General features: G+C 43.2%; 1 protein-coding gene across 1 annotated transcript in view; it reads right to left on the bottom strand.

Moving 5' to 3' along the window:
* Window positions 1-24688, bottom strand: part of zfhx3b (zinc finger homeobox 3b) — a 151399-nt gene that overhangs the window by 26849 nt on the left and 99862 nt on the right. Inside the window, 1 exon segment of the mRNA XM_030079176.1 lies at window positions 4895-5002. Coding sequence (XP_029935036.1) covers window positions 4895-5002 — 108 coding nt within the window.

Below are 24688 nucleotides of genomic sequence, written 5' to 3' on the forward strand. Positions count from 1 at the left end.
CAGACCCTCAAAATCATGCCCAGTGATGATATAGACGGATTCATTCAGTGCAATCAGCTGCTCACTGAAGGCCTGGTGTTTTAATAAAGGAGACTGTGACTGAAAACAGCGCTGCATACAGGATGCCACAGGTGGCATCATCAACAGTGAACTGATAATGGAAAGTATTTTGTTTTAGGAGATAACTGTAGCAAAATCACCTCCATCCACACCCTCTGTCAAGTCAAACACATCAAGTGACAAACACATCAGCTCATTACTAGAGATGCATATGCAATGTGTATCTTTACTTTGCTTGTTGCCGCAGAGCTTTAAGAGAAACACGGAGGTAAACGTCCCTGATGCTGCATTGCACTCTGTGGCAAAAGCTATTCCATATCAGAAGAAGCTTAACTAACCAGATTGGAGTCTAAAACACAAAGAGCTGCCAAAGGTAAAACTGGATGACCAAGAGGATGTTTACCAATTTGCTGAAGTCCCCATTTGAAAACTATGAACTATGAACATATAGGGACTCTCTCTTTTAAAAACATAAATGCTGCAGATGAAAACAATTGCTACAGAAAAACGACTTGATACAAACTCCTTTCACCTGTATTGCCATATTTGAGTATAGTCAAACTCCCTTCACGTGACAAAAAAAGAGCACAAAACACAGCTATTAATGAAGCAATAATCAAAACACAAAACTACTGCTTAAAAAAGGTGAGACACAGGTTTGATAGTTACACTTTAACACATTTAAACGTCCATGCTTGTATTTTGATAGGCGAGGAAAAAGAACAACAACAACAGAAGGTGACATTCTTGGTTATTCTGCTGAGCTTAATGCATCTAGCATTTGTGGCATGCCATGGCACTTTCTGCAGCATCCACACAAATAGATGGAGAGTCGCTTTTTTCAGTTTTAAGGAATGTGGATATGGTTAAACTATGCAAAGAATTAAAACTTTTTTATAATGACAAATTACATTTTAACAAAAGCACAGATTCACAGGTGTTTTTCAAGCCATAAATCAGTTTACATTTTTTCAGATGATGGGCTACAGATACAAATCTATGTGCCTGCTTGCTGGTGCGATTTGTTTTAAACCTGTTATCTGATATATATTTCTGACATCTATGTGTGTTTTTTTGCCTCCTCACGAGATTGTTTCATCTCCATAGCTGTGCTGATGTGAGAATGTGGATGACCCAGGCTGTAAGATACATTTTTTTTCCCCTCCCTTGCCCCAGCTCCCATAATTTGAAAGTCAGGAAAGGGGTTATGAGAGGAATTATTCATCAAGCTCAATTGCAGAAGACTACCAACCCCCCCTTCAACCCCCGCAAAAGAGAGACCACCTCTCCCTCCCTCTCCCCCATTTCCCTATATAGGCCACCAGCTCTTCCCATACACTTATGTTAAACATGTCAAATCACACTGTGGCTATTCCTGCAGGTCGGTAAGTGTATTAACGATTCTCCTCCCTCACCTCACCGTCCTACATCTCCCCTGCTCTCACTGCCTGCCTGCCTTCCTCCTTGCCACCTCCCTATGCATTCAGCCGCTGCTTAAACACACCACCTGCCTTAATAAAGGCAAGGCTACCCTTCCTGAGCACAAGTCCTTCCCTTTCACCAGTGCTGTCTCAGCTAGGTGAACAAGGTGCGAGGGGAGGCAAAGAGATGTTCATGGCTGGCCGTTTATAAATATTTCATTGCGGGCATTATAAATGAGCCCTTGTATTACTTATTGGGGAAGGTGGCCTGACAGCATCTGCTGCTAACATGAACTTTATTAGTCAAGTAAGTACAGCTTTTAGCATTCCACCTAATGTTGCTATTTTAAATCGTTTCTCTCCTCCTTTCTTCTCTTGTGATATATACTCATGATATATAATTACAGAAGAGGTGCAATGCATGCTGTCTCCTGTGAGTGTGTGTGGCATTTAGGCATGTTTGTATGCATGTTATGCGTGCATGCATGCATCATCTCAGAGATAAGTCAAAAGCAACAGAATAATGAAGGTGTCTTTCAAGAGATGACATGCACAATACATATGCATTTTACAGAGGCCTCTGATGTATTTCTAAATGATTTTAATGAATACCGAGGAGCGGTGGCACTAGAAAGAGAAAATAAGATTGACAGTGGCTTTAAAAAGGAAGAAGCCTTTTTTTCTGCGTCGGCTAATGCTGTCTGTCTGACAGAGCCTGTCATTTGTAAAGGAACAATGTTGCACTCTGTTCCAATAGTTTCATGACAAGGATGAGAAGAAACACTTCAATAGTTCTAATGATGGACCTTAGAAACAGCTCAACATCAGACAGTGGGAGACTGAGCACCTTTCAGATACTCCTTTAAATAACAGGTTAGCTCAGACGCTGGCACACGACACTCCACAGCATACACACCATCTGTGTGTCTAACCGTGCAGACATCCTCAGACAATCATCAGCCCAAACAAGGGCTCCTCTGTTTACCAAATGCATTATGGGGTCTTCCTCTCTGCCTTATTCTTTTTTTCCCCTTTCTCTGTCTCTCTCTCTCTTTTTCTCCAAGATAGGTTTTCTCTCTTGAATGGGCATTGTGTCCATCAATCACAGAAAAGTTTGAAGTACAAAAAGCGACCTTCCATTAAACTACAGCTGTCTACCTTTAGCTGACAACACAGCCTTGAACCCTCCACCCCAACCTCCCCACCCACCTTTTCACTGACATCAAACAGAACCTCAGACCTGGTTCCCTAATGCACACGCTATTTTTAACTAAGCGTTTCTAATAAGCTGCTGGGAAGCTGTAAATTTTTCATATGCAAGCACATATTTCCTTTGTGAAAACACAGAAACACACTTATTTGGTGATTAGCGACTGACAGAGGGGAGGAAAGGAACTGAATATGCTTGTATCAAATTGCATGCCTTTCAAAAAGGAGGAATCCTAATGCGAGGAGTCGTCTTCCTGTGCACCACAGGTATGAGTGAATTATTAATCGGCCAGCTCATTTTAATGCTTTTTAAAGTGCTTTATTTTGATGTGCTAAAACATACTTTTAGCCATATTCAGGCAGGCATGCATATCATTATTTCTTCCATCAAAGAAGAGTGTCGCCCTTTCAAAGAGCACAAACAACTCAGCCTCATTTAAAATAGAAGTTCGAATATCAAAGACATTTTACAAAGGCTGGGCTTCAAACACTGTGATGAAGTTTTTTTTTTTTTTTTTTTTTTTTGCTGCACTTTCAAAAAATCTTAGGTATGCAAAAGGTCTGAATTGTTTTCCAGCTTTTAACCTGACTAGTGTAAATCAAAACATCCTGCAGTAACACATGGAGTTAGACAAGTGAGAAGCATCTATCCAGGCCTGTTACTGTTCGGTGTCATCATTATCAGAAATCTCTTCTATTGAATAAGTGATGTCTTAACTGCCAGCATTGTTTTCCCAGCGCAGACATACAGAATAACTTGCACAAAAACAAAAAAGAATAAATTAAACTATATTTCATTTACACACTGACGTCTCAGGGATTGTGGAAATGCAGGGAAACAAAATCGTTACATTTAGGCTCTTGCCTCAGTTTTGGGTCAGATTAGTTGTGTGAGCACTAAGACGCAGTTTCATGCATGTGGAGCAGATTATGAACCGCGTGAATGATGGCTGCACAGTATCTCTTTTAAAAGAAAGTGTCAACATCTCACTCTCTTGACAGGACACTGTGGAAATACCCTGGCTCTATCACCACTGGCTCCAGACAGAGTTAGTATCAATGTTATCAAATTACCACCCATATTGGTTCTATTATTACCGCTATTACTCTAACTGTTGCTGTACTACAACTAACATCTACTACCACTACAAGTATTTCAGCTACTGCTAGCCTACGGTAACAACAACCACAACAAATCCTACAGCAAGTAGCAGTAGTAGTAGTACTACAACTACCTTCTTTCCCTGTAAAAGGAAATTCTGCAAAATACAAAAAAAAAAAAAAAAAAGTAAACAAAACTCATACTATCATTCAAAGTTTATGGTTTACGAAGGATTTAGTGCAGTTGTTCTTTTGACAGGTAGTGCAGTGACTATGTACACAAATCAGTAAATCCACCCATGCAAACAAGTATAAACTCAAGCTCTGACAGGGTATCCGTGCTCAACTATTCAACCTGGAATTAAACGCTTCAAACTGGGGGGAAAAAATCTCGTGAAAACAGACCAGAGTGCCCTGAAATGCTCAAACAGGTTATGGAGGAGATGTGACCAGGGCCTAAACCACAGCTCGTTCAAAGGTAGGCCTGAAACTCAAATGTCTCCTCCCCTCGGCCAAAGCTCCACCCCTTCAAGAGGTCAACACCTGTGCCTGCCATGAGAACCATGGATCAAAACAAAAACAAAAACAAAAATTCTCGTAACCTGCGACACAGGTGAATATAATATGTGTGCTCCAAACAATAACTGAAGTTTGTGTGTGTTCATGTGTATGTGTGTGCGTGTGTGTGTGTAAGAGGGAGGCTGGGGGGTGGGGTGGGTTACTATCATGTGTACACACGTGGTTGAGCTGGAATGATGCATGCAGGCCCCTCTCTCCACATCACCCATTGAGAGCAGACAAAACATGAGTCACATGTCAACTGGCCAGATTATCTAAATTGACAATTTAGGCTAACTGATCTGATGGGATTTGCTGGGTAGAAACCTGCACCAAGAAACAGCAGCAGTTAACTAACCACAAGAGGATTTGGGGAGTTCTGAAAGAGCACTTCATACTTACAAAGGCCTCTCAATATTTTGATAAAGATGTGTTTAATTAAATGAGACAAAAGGCCTGTTGTTCAGAACAATTCAGGTGCAGGGCCACATTCTTTCCTGTGGGCAGGATTCCCTAAATGTGTCTAGTGTAAATATTGGCCTTACCTGTCCCTTTGGTGAGCTCCTTCTCCCCCCCACTCTCTCTGTCTTTGGTTTGGTCCTCCTGGTCTGTGGTGGTCTCACTAGCAGCCTCCACATCCTCGCTCAGCTCTCCTGAAGGGGGAGGAGAGGATGGGATATGTAAATCACCACGCCATCAGAATTGGTGGAGGCACTTAAAGGGACGGCAGCGTTTTTTTTCTATAGGAGCTCGCAACAATTACATTTGCTGACACACAGTTACAAGGTTAGCAGACAAAGAGGGCAGAATCTGCTCTCTGTCCTGCACTGTCTGATCACCGGGAAGGCAGTGTGAAATTTATTTTGTCAAGAATTATAAAATTGGATGAAAAAGTATTGAAGGTAGAGGGGAAAAAACACAGAGCAAATTAGAAAATCAACCATAAAACAAAAACAAAACAAAACAAAAAAAGATAGTAATTATAATGCTGATGATAGTCATTTATAAGTATTTTAAAATTAGACCAAAAGTTATATTTCATCATTTATTCTAAACCATGACACAAATATGGCTTCCTATGTTTAATGCGGCCATAAAACTAGAAAAACCACACACATGTGGTGAAGACATAACACCCATTTTCCAAAGAGGTCTGAAGTATGCAGACGGAAAAATAATTGTGTGTGCAGTATCCTTCTAGAGAGAGACCTTATTCTAGATGACCCCCCCCCCACCATCCCTTTGCCATTCTCTTTCACACAGACCCACACACACACTAACTCACTCTCTCATGCATTACTGTCCCCAGCTGCAATCTGCTAGGTTACTTACCAATACAAGCCTCATTTCACTTCTACTATCCTACTATTGCAGAAAAAAAAAATCATAAATATTTAAAACTTTCAGAGCCACAATTCATTTTATTTTTATGCCAAGTCAAAGGCAGAAATCCCCTGTAACCACCTTAAAAGCCTTAGCTCGATATATCAGGCCATTTAGGAGCATCGAAGTCCAAACAATGGATATCCGATAATGCCATTTGTAAGTAACACACAGAGGAAAAGATAGCAAAAACAGATAATAAAAAGGGCATCAATCTTGTTTATTTCCCTCCAGTGCCCCCTGAGCATCCCCTCTGCCTGTTAAGTTTGTTTAAAAGTAGTGGGACTTGCATGCAACAGCATTGATTTGACAACAGTAAACTGGGCCGCAGTCAATAAGCCCTATCAGTTATTACACAAGTCAGCTAATTCTCAGCAAATGTACTTAAATGCTCTTTTGAAAATGCTTCCATGCTCAGGTCTCTACTCTATGAGCTATTGATATATTGACAATGCTACAACAGCTACTGAAATATCCTGTTCAAGCATTCAGCCCTGCAGTCATCACACATCTGATCTGAGCTCACCACATGACTACCTGCGGCCAAAACCGCTTTCATGATGTTACATTATCCTCAACACTCGCTGTGGATCACTTCAGTTACGAAACACCGCACATACACTGAGTCCATGTAATGTTCCAAAACTCTGGGAAATCTCATTAGCACAAATATGCTTTTCCCACAGCTACCAGAGCAAAGGGTCTTGTTCGTCCACCTAGACATTTATGAAACACAGGGTTGGGTGTTTTAACAGTCCCTTTAATAATAGCAGTGCTTCACTGTGCATATCACATTTCAATTTTTCTCCTATAATGGTAAACAGATACACTATACGCAAATAAGTCACGTCCCGAAATGAAAAATACACTTAAAACACACTATGGCAAATGACTGTGTGATCTGAATGTATGTACAAAAATTTAAATATAAATAAGAAGGCTGAACTTGTCTAATAATTTGTCTTTTTCATTGTCTTTTTCTCAGCAGCGGTGCAAAAGACAAGTGGCTGTTTTCAAAAGCCGTATTTCCAGAATGAACACTGGTGTCTTAGCAAACACGTATTAAAAGTGTCATCTGTCATAAAGGCTGACTGAATGCAGGCTATAGCTGCAAAATCATAACACCTGCCAACCACAATATCGCTAATTTTATTATTCTTGACAAAACTGCAAATACGCGGCTCAAGTTATTCAATTCAACAAATCAAAGCCAGTGAAAAACACCTTCACATTACTGGCAAAGACAAGAGCAATATCCTCCATTTCGTGCTTGCTGATACAAATGCTGGAGGAAACAGCTGTCTGAACAGAATGATTGGTGTAGGGATAGTGCTGTTGGACATTACTGCTAGAAGCTGATGTTGATCCGGTGTTTAAATAAAGGCGTTTAAGAGGATAACTGGATCCTGGTAAAAAAAAAAAAAAAAAAAAAAAGTACATTTAAGTGTTTCCAGGAGCCCACTTGCATGAATACATTTTTATTCTTTTATTTTTGACCATGTTTCTATTATGTTTCCAAGGCAACCCAGGAATTCCATCCAGCGCAGCCCATCCTGCGCTGGTGAGGCGGTCCTTAAACACAGCCCGGAAAAACCAGAGATCTGCTGCCGAGTCCCAAAATCCCATCTAACTCCTGCCTGTGTAAATCTGCACCGCTCCCCGAGAATTAGGATACTGTACAGCTGCATAGGTGCTCAGATTACAAAATAATCCCCAGGTAAATTTTCTCACCTTTAAAAAACGGGGCTAGATGTCATTTCTTAGCTAGGTGACACTTGTAGTGAGACTAATTCCGTACCTGCATATTAACATGCACGTTTTCTGCTTTAGCACGCTGCAACATTTTGTGCTTGAATATTGCTGTGAGAGGCAGCCGACACTTGAACGCTCTTTGACACCACTGCGCCCACCCTCCAACTTCCTGCTCACATGCACAAATGCGTAGACATCAACAAGCACACGCACACATTTTTTTTTTCCCCCCCTCGTGTTTTCAGAACTTTCTTATTCAGGGTTTTAATCAGGATATGTGACACTTTGAGTACACACAGCGTAGAACACCCAGCATAATGTATGCAGAAATGCAGACATTTAATTCCAGGAGCAGCACTACATCTTTAAGTGGCAAATGGCTTCGCCTATTCCTCATCTCATCTCCGACGGTATTACAGAATGATTAAAGCCAGGCCGGCCATAATTAATGAAAGGTCATAAGTGGCCTAAGAGTAGGATGCAAATGGAAGAGACACTAAAACTGTAGCCATAGATTAGCTCTGGAAATGGATGAGGAGAAACACTCAAAGCTATGGCAGCAGGCCATTTCTAACCCAAATCTCAGAGATGTAAAGGACAATAGCCTGAAGGTTGTCTTCTAATTAATTGTCTTCATTAACCATCCTAATACAATGATATGAAACAGTTCCATTAATCTAATCATGCAAGCTGAATAAGCCCATTGCCGACACAGAGATTACACTCATCTGTTCGGAGCATATAAATATCAGCTTTCCTCTGCCAGTCACTCAGTGGGGACAATCCACGGGCTCTCTGTTCTAGCATAACATGCACGTACACACACACACATGCACACACGCGTACACACACACACCCATACACTCTCACACATCTGAGCTCCCAGCACGCTTTCCCTTTTGCCTTCCTCTAGCATGTAAGTGCAGGGGCTTAATCAGACCCATAGGTGTCACTCTATACAAGCTGGGAGAGAGCAAAGCACTCGCACACATTAACGGGGTGTGGGGGGAAGGGGCCCGAGCAGCAACAGACAGAAACGCACAAGGAAGGGGAAAAGGGAAGAAATATGTGGAGATGACAAAAGCAGATGCTATGCAGGAAGCGTCCGGTGAAGATGAGACACTGAAGACAGCGAGATTACCTTCAGATGAGAGAGAGCAGCCTTTCCTTTCCCCTGAAGAGCAGTGATTACACTAATGCTAATCAGACTGACAAGCACAAACGGCCAAATAAATAATTGATGGTAACCACTGCACTTTCCAGTATTCCTTCCCAGGCTGTAGAGAAGAGCAAAAGTAAGTAATAATAGTCAGTCTAGATATCATTCACTAGGTCAGGCTCCTCCTCCATGCTCGGCCTCAGCAGATTACAGTGCTGTGACGATAACTGCCTTTTATAAAACACAGAAATCCAATCCTACCTGAGAATGGCTCCAGTGTTCCTCAAACAGGAGTGAGTCTCTGCTCGTGTTTTGTGTGTATGCATATGTCTCTCTTTTCATGCTCAGCCGGTAACACTGTCTTGTCTGTCCCTCTCTTCCCTTTCGTAAGTCCTGGAGAACCAGCGCGGGGGCTGAGCTGAGCTTCTCCCTCTCCCCAGCTCTGGAGTGCTGGGAGCGGGGGTTGAGCTCAGCTACTCGCCGGGCTCCTCTCTTTGGAGCTGTGTGTCTGAGCTCTCATTACTCTCATTATGATTATTGAGGCTGTTGTTATCATTTTAACCAGGTGTCACAGCGCTGCACTGTAAATCAGAGGTGCACTTCCCCCCAGCTTTATCCCGGGCCGGACAGCTTCCTTTTCTTTAACGCTGCACTGTCGGATAAAAAGCAATCTTATTTCACACCTCACAGACTATCTTTCTCCCCTACTTCTTCCTTTAAAAATCCCCCTTTTGCTCCCCCCATCATCCCTTGCACCCCTTCCTTATATCAAAGCTGGCCTGACTCCGGACTGGAGGGTGTAAAATGAAAGTGACAGGAGGGTACCATGGGACAATGGGACACAGGCCCCATGCTGGGGGCTTTCATGCATTGTCCGCTCCTCATATCAGCACCTCTGCGCCCCATACGCGAGATCCCCCCTTTTAAGCGCAACACACAGGAAAACACTCCTACCCCTCGCGCCCACCGGCCCGCCCTCCCTCCTCTCCTTCCTTACGCGCTAGCTGTCATAAAACCACGACGGAGCAAAACATGCCCACTCCCCAGCCAGAGACAAGAGGGGCTTTTACTGATGAACTCCCGGTAAACCACAACATGGCATGATCAGTAACCACTACTAACCATACTGGCTGCACAGACGTTACAAAGCACACAACTACGCTGAAATAAGGACTGCTACAAGGCTGTGGAAAAAGGGCATTTTCAATGACTTTACAAAACATTCGTACAGTTACCCTTATGCGTTCTGTTACAAATGAATAAGTACTTCACAAGGACTTTACGTTCAAAATAAATTCAGAAGCGCAAATAGTTACAGGAAAAAGGAGCAGGTAAAAATACAAATCAGAGTTACCAGAGCAATTAAGTGTCCTGAAAGCACACCTGCTGAACAAAAACCCAGAGCTGCCACATGCGCACGCAAAAAAATTAAAGTGTCTCTATCTGTTCTCTTCTCCTTTATCTCTCTCCCTCTCTCTCTCTCTCTCTCTCACACACACACACACACACTTTGAGAGGAAAAGAAGAGTAAGCTACCTTTCTCGTTTAAAGGGCCGCGTCCCCTGTTGGGCTGAGTTACATGCTAGATTCCTGACCTGTCTATGGGGAGACATGGCAGCCTCTCTGCTCTGGCCCTGCTGTGACCTCAGGAGCTCAATGTGAATGAATACTTTGTGTCTCCATGGGGCTGAGGGCAAGAGGAGGTGGGGTCGCGGGGGTGCCGGCGAGCGAGGAAGGGCGCGGGGGTTTAGGGCGGCGAGCAGCTCAAAAACTTTAAACGGCGAGTTAATCACAAACAGCAGTGATAGCTCACACTGCCTTAGAACAATACCACCGCAGCCCCCCCCCCCTTCCTCCATCACTCTCCCAGCGGTGCCTGCTCATCAAACAAGCCCCCTAGGTCCTCCATGCAACACTTAATTTGATCCCCCTTGCTTTTTCAAAGTCACTGGCCATTTCAGTGGACGCTCGGTGCATTCAGGTCACTAAGAGTCACACATGGAATTTGTTTTTTTTTTTTTTTTCTGTGCATGACAACAGTAGGCTGTAAGAGTGTGGAGGAGGGGGGAAACAATCAAAAATTATTGGAAAAAAAAAAATGCCACCATGCCACTGGAACATCCTATTATTCTATAGGCATCGCTTTGTTCCAATAACGGATCACACATTGCATCTTGCACGATGCAATCGATGATCTTGTGCGAGGGGAAAGCTGTAAGCAGGACATCAGTGATGTAACCGCTCCTCCATGCTCTCAATACTTAAAAGAGACGAGATGTGGAATGGTTATTAAGCACCGTGTAGTGCATGCTAATAGTATCAAATATTCCCCTAAAGTGTTATCTCACGGGAAATGATACTAATTAGAATTATTTCTCATGATAATGGCATGTTTAGACACATTACAAATAAAGAGGATAAAGCAAGTGCCGCTCTAGTTGTCTTCTCTTTGTGTTTTACTTGAGTGATGAAGGAACGGAGGATCTAGGTTAATGTGGCTACACAGGGAGTGAGCATTCAGGGACTGCTCACTCTTCTGCCCCAGCTGACACACATACACACACACACACACACACACACACACACACACACACACGCACGCACGCACACACACACACACCACACTGTGACTTTCTTTCAATGTCCAGGATGATGGCCGCCTCACAAACACACATTATGTGCACAATGGGAGATGCAGGCTGCACTTTTCCCTGCTAGGCGGTGGGCTAAAAGCCTGGATGGGAGGCAAAAACATCACTGGCCACTGCTCTTCCATCTACTCTGCCTGGGGGACACTGTCCTGCACAAAGAGTCACCGCCACCACCCCCTACCATGCATTTATGCTTATCGTCTTCCACTGTTGCCTTCCCTTAAACCAACCCCCTTTTCATTAATGCATCTTTCTCTTTTTCCTCCAGCTCACACGACAATGCCTTCACCTATTTCCAGCTATTCAAAGGGACTAAACAGAGTAGGGGTGGGGTGAGGGGGCGGGAGGGAGGGGTGGTGGTTGAAGGGGGTGGCTATGAAAAAAAAAAAAAAAAAAAAAAAAACATCACCGCTGTGCTGTCATGAAGGGCAATCGCATCAACTCTGAAATATTCACCAGTGGGTTGGAAAATGCGATGGTACAGTTATGACAGGCGAACAGGCGACTCCCCCCCCCTCCTACTCTACCCCACAGCCCCCCGCCCCTCTCTCCATCAGGGCGGAAGCATGCTGGACACTCTGAATATGTATAACCCGGAAAATGTATTGATTTTTCATTTGGCAAAAAAGGGACATAAAAATCACATAACCTGAAACTGTCACAGCTCTTTTGTTCATAGCTCATCTCTCCTGATGTTTGGCTTTTGCCACAAACTCTCTTTAATTACCAGGTACAGCGAGCTTCAGAGCCTTTCTCCACAGAGACACAGCCACATACCAGCCTGCTGGGCTTAACAAGACAGCCCACATCTATTATATATGATATACACCCGGCAGCTTTTGTTTCATATCTGACTAATAAGCATACTGAATGTGACTATACCCACAGTTTGTTTTGTTATTATACACATGATATACCGCAAATAGCCTCCTTGAAGAAAACCTTGAAAATTAAAAACTACCGTATGCTGCGTTTAAGGAAAAAAAAAAAAAAAAAAAAAGCATTTTCATTTTAAAAGTTAATGTTGTTTAGTTCATATGATATGCTGTTCTGAGAGGGCTCTGTTCAACATGAAATTCAATCAATGATCTAAGTTTTTCTAGCCAACAGGCAGCAGCGTGGATGTTTGTTTATGTGCGTGCATGTGTGTGTGCGTCCATTAACAGGTACTTATCTGTTTATCTCTCTTTTTAGGCGCTGCAGACCAGTACAGTGGACTGTCTGAAAAAGATCTCTGCCTGTCGATTTATCGAATGCACCATTTGCATATCTTTGTAGTGCATCCATCTGCCTGTGGACTGCTCTGTAGAGGTATTAGCTCAGAAAATCAATGTTGCCATGGTTGGATGTATGTAGCGCCCACCTCGGCGCGTGTTAGGAGTCCAGCTCACAGCTCCCACATGGCCCTATTTACATGAGTCCTGCCGGCAGAGGCTTTGCTGCTGGTCCTTCCGTTTGTGTAAACATACACAAGCACATTTCCCAGCATGCCCCTCCAGACTGGGCGGATTTGCCATCCTGGTTGGTCATCAAGCCTCGCTGTCTCCATCCACAGCCCTGGGCCTGATCGGCTGCTTGTTTATGAAAGTGTACGCTCAGATAAAACAGAATTCGCCAAGGTTATGAATACCAATTTGGCTAATCAATGTTATTTAAAATATAAAATGTAGGCTATCATTGATGTGTGTTTGCGCTCAAAGGTTCCCTGCCCGCCAACTTCAGACGTCTAGGACAGCAAGCTGAGGAGAAGAAAGGAGCATGGTGCGTTGGTATCTTAATTCATCATACGGCAAAGTGAGTGAGACTGAACTTCACACAGCTACCCAGATGTATGGAGGCAGTGTGTGTGGAGGTCATAATGTGGATGTATATTATTGCACAAGAGACTGGAGTGGATACACAAGGCAAGTTATTCTAATACTCGTGTTATTAGGATTCAACCCTGGCTGGTTGCTCATAGCAGGCTGCTCAAGAAATTCAATGATTGCATTGCACAGGCATTTAAAACATCCGTGAGACTGCTACCACTTACTGAAAAAATATGCTCTTCCTACTTCTATCAGTTCAGTTTCTAATAGAAATCAAACACAGGGAGCTTTCTTTTACCATTTGTCTTTCTTTCTGTTCCTCTTTGCATACCCCATCCATTACTTTCACATGAAATATGAAAAGGCAATATCCTCTCTGTGTTTGTACTGAAGCGTAATGCGATTGTGTTGTCATTTATAGGAAATAATCGCAAACCTCTCTTTCATTTTCCAGTTCAAATAACCATGAAAAATTAGCCTGCAATGTCAGGGAGGACAACAAAGGGACGCACACAGACTATCGCTTCACCACCGCGCTTGACATTTCTGCTTAATAGGAAAACGGGTGGTTGTTTCTATCTTTCTTTTTCGAATCTTTTTCTTTTCCTAACCTCCTTTTCCCCCCCTGTAATTAAAAAGTTCTGCTCTCAGATCTTTATAAATCTTTCCTGGGTCTTTACTTAGTGTGTGGGGCCTGTATGTTAGGGTGGGGTGGAGGGTTGGCTCCACACTGCACCCTGCTCATTAGCACCCCTTCTCTGGTCTAATGGCTAGCGTTGGAAGGAGATGTCGCCAGACAACCACTACGGGGCCTGGGTCTCCGTGACTACCGTCCAGCAGCCTGATAGATAAATAATTCAGGAGCTATCAGACTCCCTGGCAGCAGAGCTGTCCCAAAAACACACACTTAGGACACAGCTTGTAAAGGCCTCCTTAGCTGATCAGCATTTAGACCTTACAAATGATGTACAACCAGATGTCTGCGCAAGACCCCACACAATTAGCCTCTGCAGTGGAGGATCCGTTTTATTTAGAGAAATCTTTATTTTCAGTGTGAGCAACAAAGTAATGGTAATTGGATTGCTTTCGGTATTACTGCCATTAGAAGTCTTAATAGGCAGGCTGTTTTCCACTGTAATTATGTACAAAATAATCAACCTGCTTTGCGGTGCAATTATTGGAGATACATTTAAGTTTATTTTGCGGTCACAGCACTAGGTATAGAGAAAACACAATTGAATAACAATTATGCAAGATAAATAGTGACATAGGCTTTGGCATGAAGTATGTCAGTGCAGTCCCACTGTTATTTCATTACGGGCCAAAAAGTCACTGTGCATCATCTATGCTGCTAAATAATAAGCCAATCATGTCTTTATGTTTGAGCTCATCCAATACCTTCATGAGATCTCATTTCCAAATTTGAACCCTAATGTAAAAAAATTAATTAATTAATAAATAATATATATATATATATATATATATATATATATATTTTTTTTATTAGCATTTTATAACACTGACACTTGGTGCTACTGAAAAACTAGCAGCCCTCAAAGACACAGAACTTACCAGCAAAGGTCGGCACCTTTCTCTGGATTATGAGGCATTTCTGTTCCTCTTTTTCCTGTGCACTGGCGCCTGCTCGCTACTTTTTAGAATGGAAAGGGGTTAAAGGGAAGTTCTGTATAATTGTCAAGATCAAATAAAACTAGCTATTTGGCAGTCTATACAAAAGTAGTCTTGTTCCCCCTCATGGTTTTCTTCACACAAGATTGTATCCTCATTTACATATTTCTAAAACTGGATTTCATCTGGCATTATAGCTTGTGATGCATATAATGAGATTTCCCTTCAAAAAGCTAATGAAAAAGACTCATCTCATGCAATTAGCTGCTCCTTTATTCACTTCTTGTAATGTATTAATTTATTATCACATAATTCTGGCGCCATTATTTATTTATTTGATTATGCACACACCTTACAGCCTTAATTACAAACAGGCTTGGAGCCAGATGATAGAACGCTATGCACCAACGCAACTATCGGTTGATCTAGTTATCCCTTTAATCTCAATAGTGCATTCAGCCAGTCTCTCACTAGCCTGTATTAATCTGACCCTAATCAGTTCAGCAATTTACGTTATGCATTTGAGTTCATCTGAGAAGAGTCGAAAATTGCCTCAGAATGACAGTTTCCGGAGTGGGCTGTGTTTGGCCTTCAAAGCTCATTCCCACTATGTCTCCACTTTTATTTTGAAAGTTTTGTCAAAGGGTCGTGATTCCCTCAGAGTGGGTCAAATGTACCAATTTGGGGGCGCCTTATGTGTTGTCCAACTCCCATTCTGACCACAGTTTGGCAGTTTACTGTTTAGTGCTGGCCGATTAAGTTGCCATTAGTAAATTCAAACCCACATTCTGACACAGTCACCAAATACTGTCCTTTGACTGGCTCCTGAAGAGCTCTTCACATTAAAAAGCCATAGATTAGAGTAGTCCTTCACGCAGTTTACAGATATGCTATTGTACACTACATGAGATGGTGTGTAAGCAAACTTTAGAACATTAGGAATCTGTCTGGTTCTTCACAAGCGTATCATAACAGTGAAAGTGGGCTGAAAGCTCCTAGAGGGAGAGGAACTGGGCTGCCTGCTGTGCTGCTCTCCAGAGGAAGGGAGCTGGAGTGATTACAGTCAAACACTGCCACTCAGTTATCTTTGGCTCAATCACAGGAGAGAGAGAGAGAGAAGAAAAGACAGGAAGGGAAAAAAAATAGAAGCGATGACGCGGCACGAGCATGGCCCAACTGTTTGAAAATGACCAAAGTGACCAGTATGGTCTGATGCTATTTGTGCAGCATTTAGCCCATGCTGAAGAAATCACACTCCCTGAACTTCACCTAGCATTCACTTGGTCTTAAAAAAAAAAAAAGAAGCACATCAGCTGTTTAGAATGGACCCCAAGACTGACTCACATCCACAAGTTAATCAGCTTTATCGTCTACAGTATGTCTGCACCAGCAAACACACCCTCCACAACCACTGTCATGAAGACGCTCTACAGGAAAAGAGAAATTATTAAAGAGCCATTCCAAATGCCCTTGGACTCTGAAATGGAGGCCAATTAAATGGCTTTGCAGCATCCATTTTGTGCCGAGTGAACAGGTATGAGCGGGAGGGGGAAGGGAGGGATTTGACGGAGGCAGCAGGGGAGCAGGGAGGAAAAAAGTGGCAGAGGTGGTACCTAATCGGCCCATCCGCAGCCTCTGCTAAATAGATTTTTAATTTATGCAGCGTGAGGAACATTATGACCGATGCAACATCCCATAATTTAATATAACTTTCTAACTTTCACAGAAAACCGTTAGGCTAATGGTCTCGGGATCACGTCAGCAGCATTTGTGAAATGAAAGGTTAGCCGGCGCACGCATGTGTGTTTTTCCTTCCCCTCCTCCTCCTTGGTTTAGCGCTGACTGTGCATATCGGCATGGAAATGAGCAGGTCGGTCAGAGCTGTGGAGTCCCTAGCCACTCAAAGGCATGGTCAGGGATTAACAACCCCTGCCCTACTGAGACCAGGCCCGCTGCTAAATTGGTGCCGTGTTGCACCACATCTCCTTTTTCCATTGTTTGCATGGCTCTGGTTGTTAGTGTTGCTGTTGCTGTTGTTTTTATAATGGGTGCTGTTATTGTCCCCGCTGCAGAAGACTCTTCTCAGTCATTAGCCAGAGGTTGGATGGAGTTGGGGGTGGGAGCTCGATAAGGTACAGAATTAATTATTCATCTCAGTGCCTGGTGTTTGGGTGCTGCCATAGGGGGCTAAAGCAGGAACTCTTAACTAGCAGAGGTCTGCCTCTGGAGGATTGCTGAATAAACAATTGGGGGAAAAAATGTTATGCAGCGGGTGTCAGTTACCAGGAGAAGGGAAATACTAATCACCAAAACTAATCATTGAAACAAGCTACTCACAGTAATATAGCCCTAAGTGGATTCTTTCCAACACCCTATAGCTCCCATCATGCCTTGACTCCAGATCCAGCTTCTGGCACACGCGTGGGCCCAGAGACAGCCCCCTCCCCTCCATCCAGCCGCGGCTTCTCTTAGCTCCAGCCAGGACCAGCGGCCTCCTGAGAAGGCTGTGATAAGAATTCATTTCTTCCTATTATGTGCTCTTGTCCACTGCCTCAGTTCATCAGTTCAGTGCAACCAAGTCAATGAAAGGGCCTGTAATGAAGCAATCAGATGCAGCCTGGTTCTCTGGGCCCTGGCACTCCATTCTCAGCTCCCAGACCCTCGCTCCCAGTGCAGGGTGTGGGCTGGAGCGGGGGCTGTGGCGGGGGCAGAATGGACACAGACTGCACGGAGGCATTAATTCATGGCCTTGCCTTTCATAGACTGGAGGATAAGCTACTCTCAGATGTGCTTCAACTCCAGGTCTCCTGTCTCCTGTGGGTTCAGAGAATCATCCAGTTTTAGAGAGCTCCATTATTTTAACCAGGCTTCAGTATTACCACTAAACCAGCCAATCAGGTTTCTGCGGGATTCTATGCTTAGGTTACCTGTGGAGGTGGGTTGATAGAGCTCTCTTTCTCTATCTCCCTCCCTCTCTCCCTCTCTCTCTCTGCATCTACCCTTTTCATTCCCCTTTCTCCACTGCAGTCCCTCTCTCTCTCCTGCCTCCACCTCTCACATCTCTCCAACATGTGGAAACCATTATGGGGAGTTTGGGAGAGGAATGTATGTGTTGAATCTTAATCGGTGCCTTAAAGTAGAGGATTCTGGTTCTCTTTGTCTTGTAATTCTGTGAAAGTTTCATTTCAAATTAAAAAGGGCCTTTTTGATCTACCTAATATTGTTTTCTCTCGCTTCGGGGGATGGAAATGGTCAAAGTTATCTCTGATCAGCCTCCCTTCCTTATCCTCTCTCATACACACACACACACACACACACACACACACACACGGCTGTGGTATTTTATGATCTGTATTATGGAGTAGTCAGGGTTCAAAGCTAGGGTGACAAGGGCATGGCAAACTACTGTAAGTAATGATTCAATGATTTTGGTTGGCTGTGGGACAAATGTAAAGAAGAACTAATTCATAGAGACATTCTTGAGTGTGTTTTGTGTAGGAGAGGAACACCGATTTTGTTTGTACCTCCTGCTTCTGACACAAAGAGACCAGCTTTAAAAACAAATATTATAACTCGATAAAAACAGCAAATAATGCCTGTAAGCATGTTAACAGGCTCATATCTCATTCATCAAGTGGGCCCGTTACCATCGAAACAAACCCTAATGCAAAGAGAGGCTTTGGCTCTATGTCACTTAAAAACATTAGTGTGGGGTTGCCCGGATCCCCCCCTTCATCCACTCCATCTCTGCCTGGACTCCCACCCTCCACCATTCACCTGCTGCCAGCGTTGGCAGAGAGACCCTGCGGCTGGATTCCACCTGACAAGAGCTCCTTAACAAGCAGCAGTCATTAACCTCAGGAGCAGGCAGCTGCCATGTGATGTAGTGCACTCGGCCTGCTGCAGAAGGGCCCTATTGATCCCAGACATACTTGGTGCCTTCCTGGATGTTTATAATCAATATGCAAATGGCCCGCGGCATTGATTCAATATTAATTTTCAATTAGGGAATTCTCGGGGGTCCTGAGGGGTCAATACAGAACCATTCAGAGCAAAGGCTTGAGCAAGTTGCAGGCATTGACGTTCCTCTACCCGAGACAACTTACTTACTGTTTATTTAGCCTGCCCTGCCGTAAGCCCCGATTAAGGCTTCGGGTAATAGGCAGAGAGACAGATGGCCCTTTCTGCACTTCTGCAACAACCATTACATAAACTGGATTTTGGTTCAAAGGTCTTATACAAACTAATAAGTCATCATCTCACACTTAGTTCTGTTTGTATTGTTATTTTTTTGTTTAGTCTGTTACTTCAATGAACTATAGGAATGAAGTCCGCCATTATCTTACCCGTGGAGTCCGTTCATATCAGCTTTCCAAGGTGAGCTTGGTAAGCTTTGACCATATGTAAGCATTACTGAAACATGCACATTTCTGTGTCATATAATAATGATGTGCCTTGCAACAGCAAAAATAAATACATATTTCAGACGACTTTCCATAATTCGTGACAAACAATTGCAGCTGCCATCTCATTCAGTGAGAAACATTTAATGTTTTGAGGAAGGAATTCCTATTATTTACTCTCTTGTTTCCAAAATCAGACTTTTCAATTAGATTAACCAGGTGTCACGCTACCCTCTATCTGATTCCCTGACAACAACCTTGCAATGGAAAAAAGCTACTCTATTTACACCACTCAACAATATGGGGGGAGACAAAGTGTTGAGCAATGAGTGAGGTAATGGATTCCAGGTAGGACTAGTCTTGCTTTTCAATATGAAAACAATAGTATTGATTTATAAGCTTGCTATATTTCCTGTACAGACAGTGTGTCTATCAGAAGCCTCTTTATTGAGAGCTGTGGTTTGTTTCTTGGCTCTGACTGTGGACCGCTCTCCGTTCCAGCTGTCAAGACGACCGAGCTTTCACGGCTATGGACAATCACTACAGACAGATTCTAGCACCTACTCATAAGCGTGTGTAAGATTATGCGGTAATACAGCATGACACCAGTGGTGCCCAGTTTCGCTCTCAAATACCTTTTCATATTTCAGTTTACAGGGCTGGAGCTGAGAAGGCTGGAGCTGAGAAGGCCGGTTCTGGGCTGACAATGTGAATGGTGAAGGAGGGAGAATAAAACTCGATGAATAAAATTTGATAAGTCTTTGCTTTGCTAGAAAAAAAATGATGCACTCAGTCTAGGCCATGGTTTTATAAAGCTTTTCAGCACATACAGTATAATGCATTGCACAGAGTTAACATAACAGTCTTAGTAGTAATAATAATAATACCATGAAATGAAATAAATTGGATTAACTGAATATACTGTGCTCTCCTCTCAAAATTATAAATACCACTGTATGACCTCAGGAGCAAGGCATCAAAATGAATATGATTTTTTATTATATCATAAGTGCATTATATCATAACATCATTCTTTTTCGAAATTCATTTAAAATTTCTTTGGCCACCTCTGCAGTCACCACTGGTCAACAATTAAGACAGAATGCAGTATTACAGCCACGTTAACTCACACTGCAGAGAAGAGGCAGCAAAAGAAAATTAAAGGGTATATAGGAGAGATAACTTGGTTGGACTATTTGCTGTGCTTTCCTGTAGATGCACTGCCTGAGCTAATTGGTTTAGGGATAACATTAATTACCACATTGCTCATTAATGGATGAAGCCTTTATTGGTTCCATTGATCAGCAGGACTTGTTAGCCATCATGCTAAGCAATGGTGGATGTAACAAGCTTACATATCGGCATATCAATTAATGCAATCAATTCCTGTCTAGCAGTTGCCATTCCCCCTCACTCTGCCTGTCTGCCCCCCCGCCCCGCCCCACCTAACCCCACCCCCACCTCCTCTATCTGCCCCCTCCTTCTCCTCATCATGTGTCTGGATGGACAAAAGCCCCAATGTAAAAATCAAACTTTATTAAGATTCCAGAGATTTTCAGATTGCTGCTTCAATTTAGGTTCCTTTACAGTTGACGGGTGGAGCTGGTACTGGCGTCGGAGTAAAACATTGCTCTCGTTTGCCAGCGACACCAGCGGCCCAAGTGATTCCAGGGCCTGAAATTGAAGACAGAAGATGCAGCGCACCAACTCAACACTTGTCCGAGAAAGAAACTTCCATCGGACAATCTGCCGCATGTGCCCAAACAGCTATCACTCAATACTCCAAACACATCACAGCTTAGGCTCTTCTGCAAAGGACCATATCAGTGAATTTAGCCTCTATATACTTCACCTGTCTGCTAATCTTTTCTCAGTGCAAGCAGTCTTATTTTAAAACTCCCATATCATTTTCCATCAAGCCATTGGTTTCCAGTCATTCCACTACGACAGGAATATGAACTTTCAGAGACTTCAAACTTCCAGTATTCCAACACCATAACATGGCCTCTCTGCTGGAAAATCGTCCCTGGGTAAACTTTGGCTTTACACAGCAAATGATCAGTTCTTTGGTTGACGAACGGCAATGACTTTGTTAGCCTATGTGGTCTCAAACTTTTTTAAAAATTAGATCAATGCCCCTGTTAAAGAGTCATTGATTAGGACCAGGAATCCTCCGTGTCACAGATGTTGCAAAGGTGCGACTGGCTTTAAACACAAGGCTGGTGGGCCCTGGTATATAATATGGCGGCGTGGGTAGAACATGAGGAATGAATGAGGAGGCAAGGCGTGATAACTGAGAGCACACCATGACAAAGTGGAGGGATTTAACGTTGGGCCCGCAGCACTTCATTTGCTTAATAACAGATCATTCTGTAAGAAAGTGGCTGCTCTGAGGGGGATATCACCCAACGAGGATGTCTCACTCGCAGAAATCCTATTTGAAGACAACACCTTTTGAGCGCTCATCCTCCTCCACGCCTAAGACGATCAACACGCATGACAGGCCCCATTAATATGACGCCCCATGTAACCTTGCTCTTTCTCCCTTTCTTCCAAACAGGAACAAAACTGATAGCCAAGGAGGAGGGGCATTATGTTCTGACTGAGCATGTAACGGGAGGGGTGGTGTTCTTTTTGAAAAGATGTGTTACATATCCTCTTCTGAGCCACCTGGAGCCACTTCGTAGAGGGTGAGAGAAGTGCATGGAAAGGGGGTGTGGGGGTGGATGGGATCATGTCGGGGGCCACTACTGCACTCTGTGATGACCATGCACAAGGCAAAAAGGCAACCTCAAGCCTCTTGAGCCTTGTTAGTATACAAAAGGCCTGTTTTTTTTGCCTAGTGCCAGGGTTCACTCACTTTTATCTGACTCCTTTCTGGCACACTCTTCATTCATATCCGTGACTGCTGGACCAAAACGCATAACACATATTGCGGTTCAGAGAAAAGGACAGGCAAGAATGACCCGGCTTCCCTTTATGTATACACACAAACATACAGTCAGTGCGCCTGAAAACACCCACACAAACACATACTGTATGTGAATGTACATACAATACAAAAATAGGAGAACTTTTTTTCTCTCTTTTCTCCAAGTTGTCTTTACCTTTGAGCTTTGGGGAGGCAGCTAGGTTATAACACTTAAAGAGCTTTTTGAGAGAAGGAAAAACTTAATGAGTTCACTCATACAATCCTGGGATTCACATCTTACAGCTACATATTGAAGCCTAAATTGTGACCTTAACTTTCTTTCAAACAACCTCATCTTTGTTGAAGTTAAGCCTAAATGCTCTTTGCGAACAATATTGGTAGAGTAGTACATGTGCTATTGCAGCTATGTGGAACATGCATCTGGTGATTGCCATTGAAATTCTGTGAAGGTCACTGTCAGAGAGAGGGAGAGAGAGAGAGAGAGAATGAGGGAGAGGAGAGGATGTATTTGTTAGACAGCGTTACTGCCTCCGTGTGAGAGACCAGACGTGCAGGCAGTTAGTCGGACACCCCTCACTTACTCGATCCGGGTCCTCCTGAAGGCCCCTGTCCCCTGAGCAACACACAAGTGGGCTGAGCAATTAACAATTTCATGCTGATTGCCTGAAGCATGTTTTGCTATGCCATAAAGATAATAGCATGAGGGGTGCAGCAGCAGCAGCCGCCCCCCCTCCACCTCCTCACCAGTGCTCCTCTATTGCTTCCATCTCTCAATTCTCTCCTGTGCGATTCACATGCTGGAATGGCGCTCTGCCTGCTTGCTTTATTAAAGACACTCTCCCTGCTTAGAGGGCGCATTTAAGAAAAAAAAAAATATATAAAGATGACTCCCTGAAGAGTAAACAGGGATGATTATTAAAGGGAAGGAGAAAACTAGAGTCTTGGTCTCCCACTGGCTTCTTGATTTGAAAGTCTAATTTGGCAACTGCACACAACAGGCGTGCAGGTAGACAAAACAAACAGGGTCTATTTCCCCAGACAAACCGAGCATGCTCAGAGTGGGTGCCGGTGACAACCCTCATCCTCCTCGCTCTCCTCTCCACACCGTGGCGTGGCAGCAATCCACGCCGACCATGGAGCTCACCGCTGTGCGACAGCAAAATCTGTGCACTGCAAAACCTTCATCAAGCCTTCCACCTGAGCAGAATATATCAAAGACTGAAAAAGACTGCAAGAACATAACCAGCAGCTTTTCCCAACATAGCGCTGCTAGTCATATGAAGCTACAGCTGATTTATCACAGTGAGCAACAATTCAGCTCTCTAAGTATGGAAAACAAAGTCAAAGCAATTATATGCAATTCACATCAGAATCTCTTCACTGACCAGCAACAAAAATGGAATTTATATTAACTCATTTCCTGCATTTCAAGAGATTTTGCATTTCTTAATTGCTATTACACATTTTTACAACGCAGAAAACTTTAAAGCTGCTGTAGGCGAGTTACTGTCAACACAATTTCCTAATATGTGGTGAAATTCCCATTATATACCAAAAGGTACTCATAAAGTAAATAGGCTGTGAAAAAATGGTCTCTTTGGCTGCTTCTCTTTGTATTCTTGTTCTTAAAAATCATTTTCTCCCGAATCAACTGGCCAACCAAACAATCCGGTCCAGGCGGCATCCCTCCTCGGTGTCAGTTATGTCATGTGCACTCCCGGCCAAGCTTTGCTGAGCGCGGTCTTGAGCAGCCTAGCCTACAGCATTACAGCGGAAAAAAAGGGCCATCAGACAGTGAGGAATTTGCCAAAGACAGTTCACACAGCCAAAATGAAGGAAGACCAAAAGGAGGAAAAGCAACATAAAAAGAATTAGACGGAGCAAGTGATGAAACTTGAACAAAAAAGTACTGGAGGTGTTTTTCAGTGGTGGCAAGAAGATGGGACTTGAATGGCTTCAAAAGTGATGATGAGTTAGCAGAATTTCTGCTAGACAGATAAAGCTACCTTTGTTGTTATGCTACAGTTCCTATGGGAGTTTTAATGTTAAATTCATGGATGCAGACAAACCGACAGCTACATACCAAAGAGCTGACCAGCTGGCATGACTAATGGCTGGGCAACACCTACTGGACAGCACATTGTCCTCAGCCCAGTGAGTTCACGTGACCCATATACATAACTCAAACCGCCTGTGAACCGCCTCATTTTGAAACCTAAATGCTGCCCTGATACCACTGATATGTTAATCAACACACTTTTTACTGCAGTAGCATGGCAGGACATATTGGTGTGAACTCTAATTTTATCATCAATGGACAGAAATTCACATACTCCACAAAGAGTAAAAGCCAGGGAAGTCCTTCACAATCAAATCAAATTTCTCACATTACAATGACAAATTTCATGTGCTTTTCTCTTTCTGAATATGCCAATGAAAAGTTAAGAGGTAAGATGAAATTTTCTTTTGATTAAAAGTACTGTAATAAATGGCTGATTGTATTCCCCTTGGAGAATGGGTCTGATCCGTTTCAGTATTCAAATCGCCACATTTCTAGCAGTCCTCTCACATGATCATTGTTTTACTGATGTGAAAACAAACCCTGAAGACATAAGGAGGCAC

This window comes from Myripristis murdjan, chromosome 3 (genome assembly GCF_902150065.1).
Source record: "Myripristis murdjan chromosome 3, fMyrMur1.1, whole genome shotgun sequence".
NCBI classification, from domain to species: domain Eukaryota; kingdom Metazoa; phylum Chordata; class Actinopteri; order Holocentriformes; family Holocentridae; genus Myripristis; species Myripristis murdjan.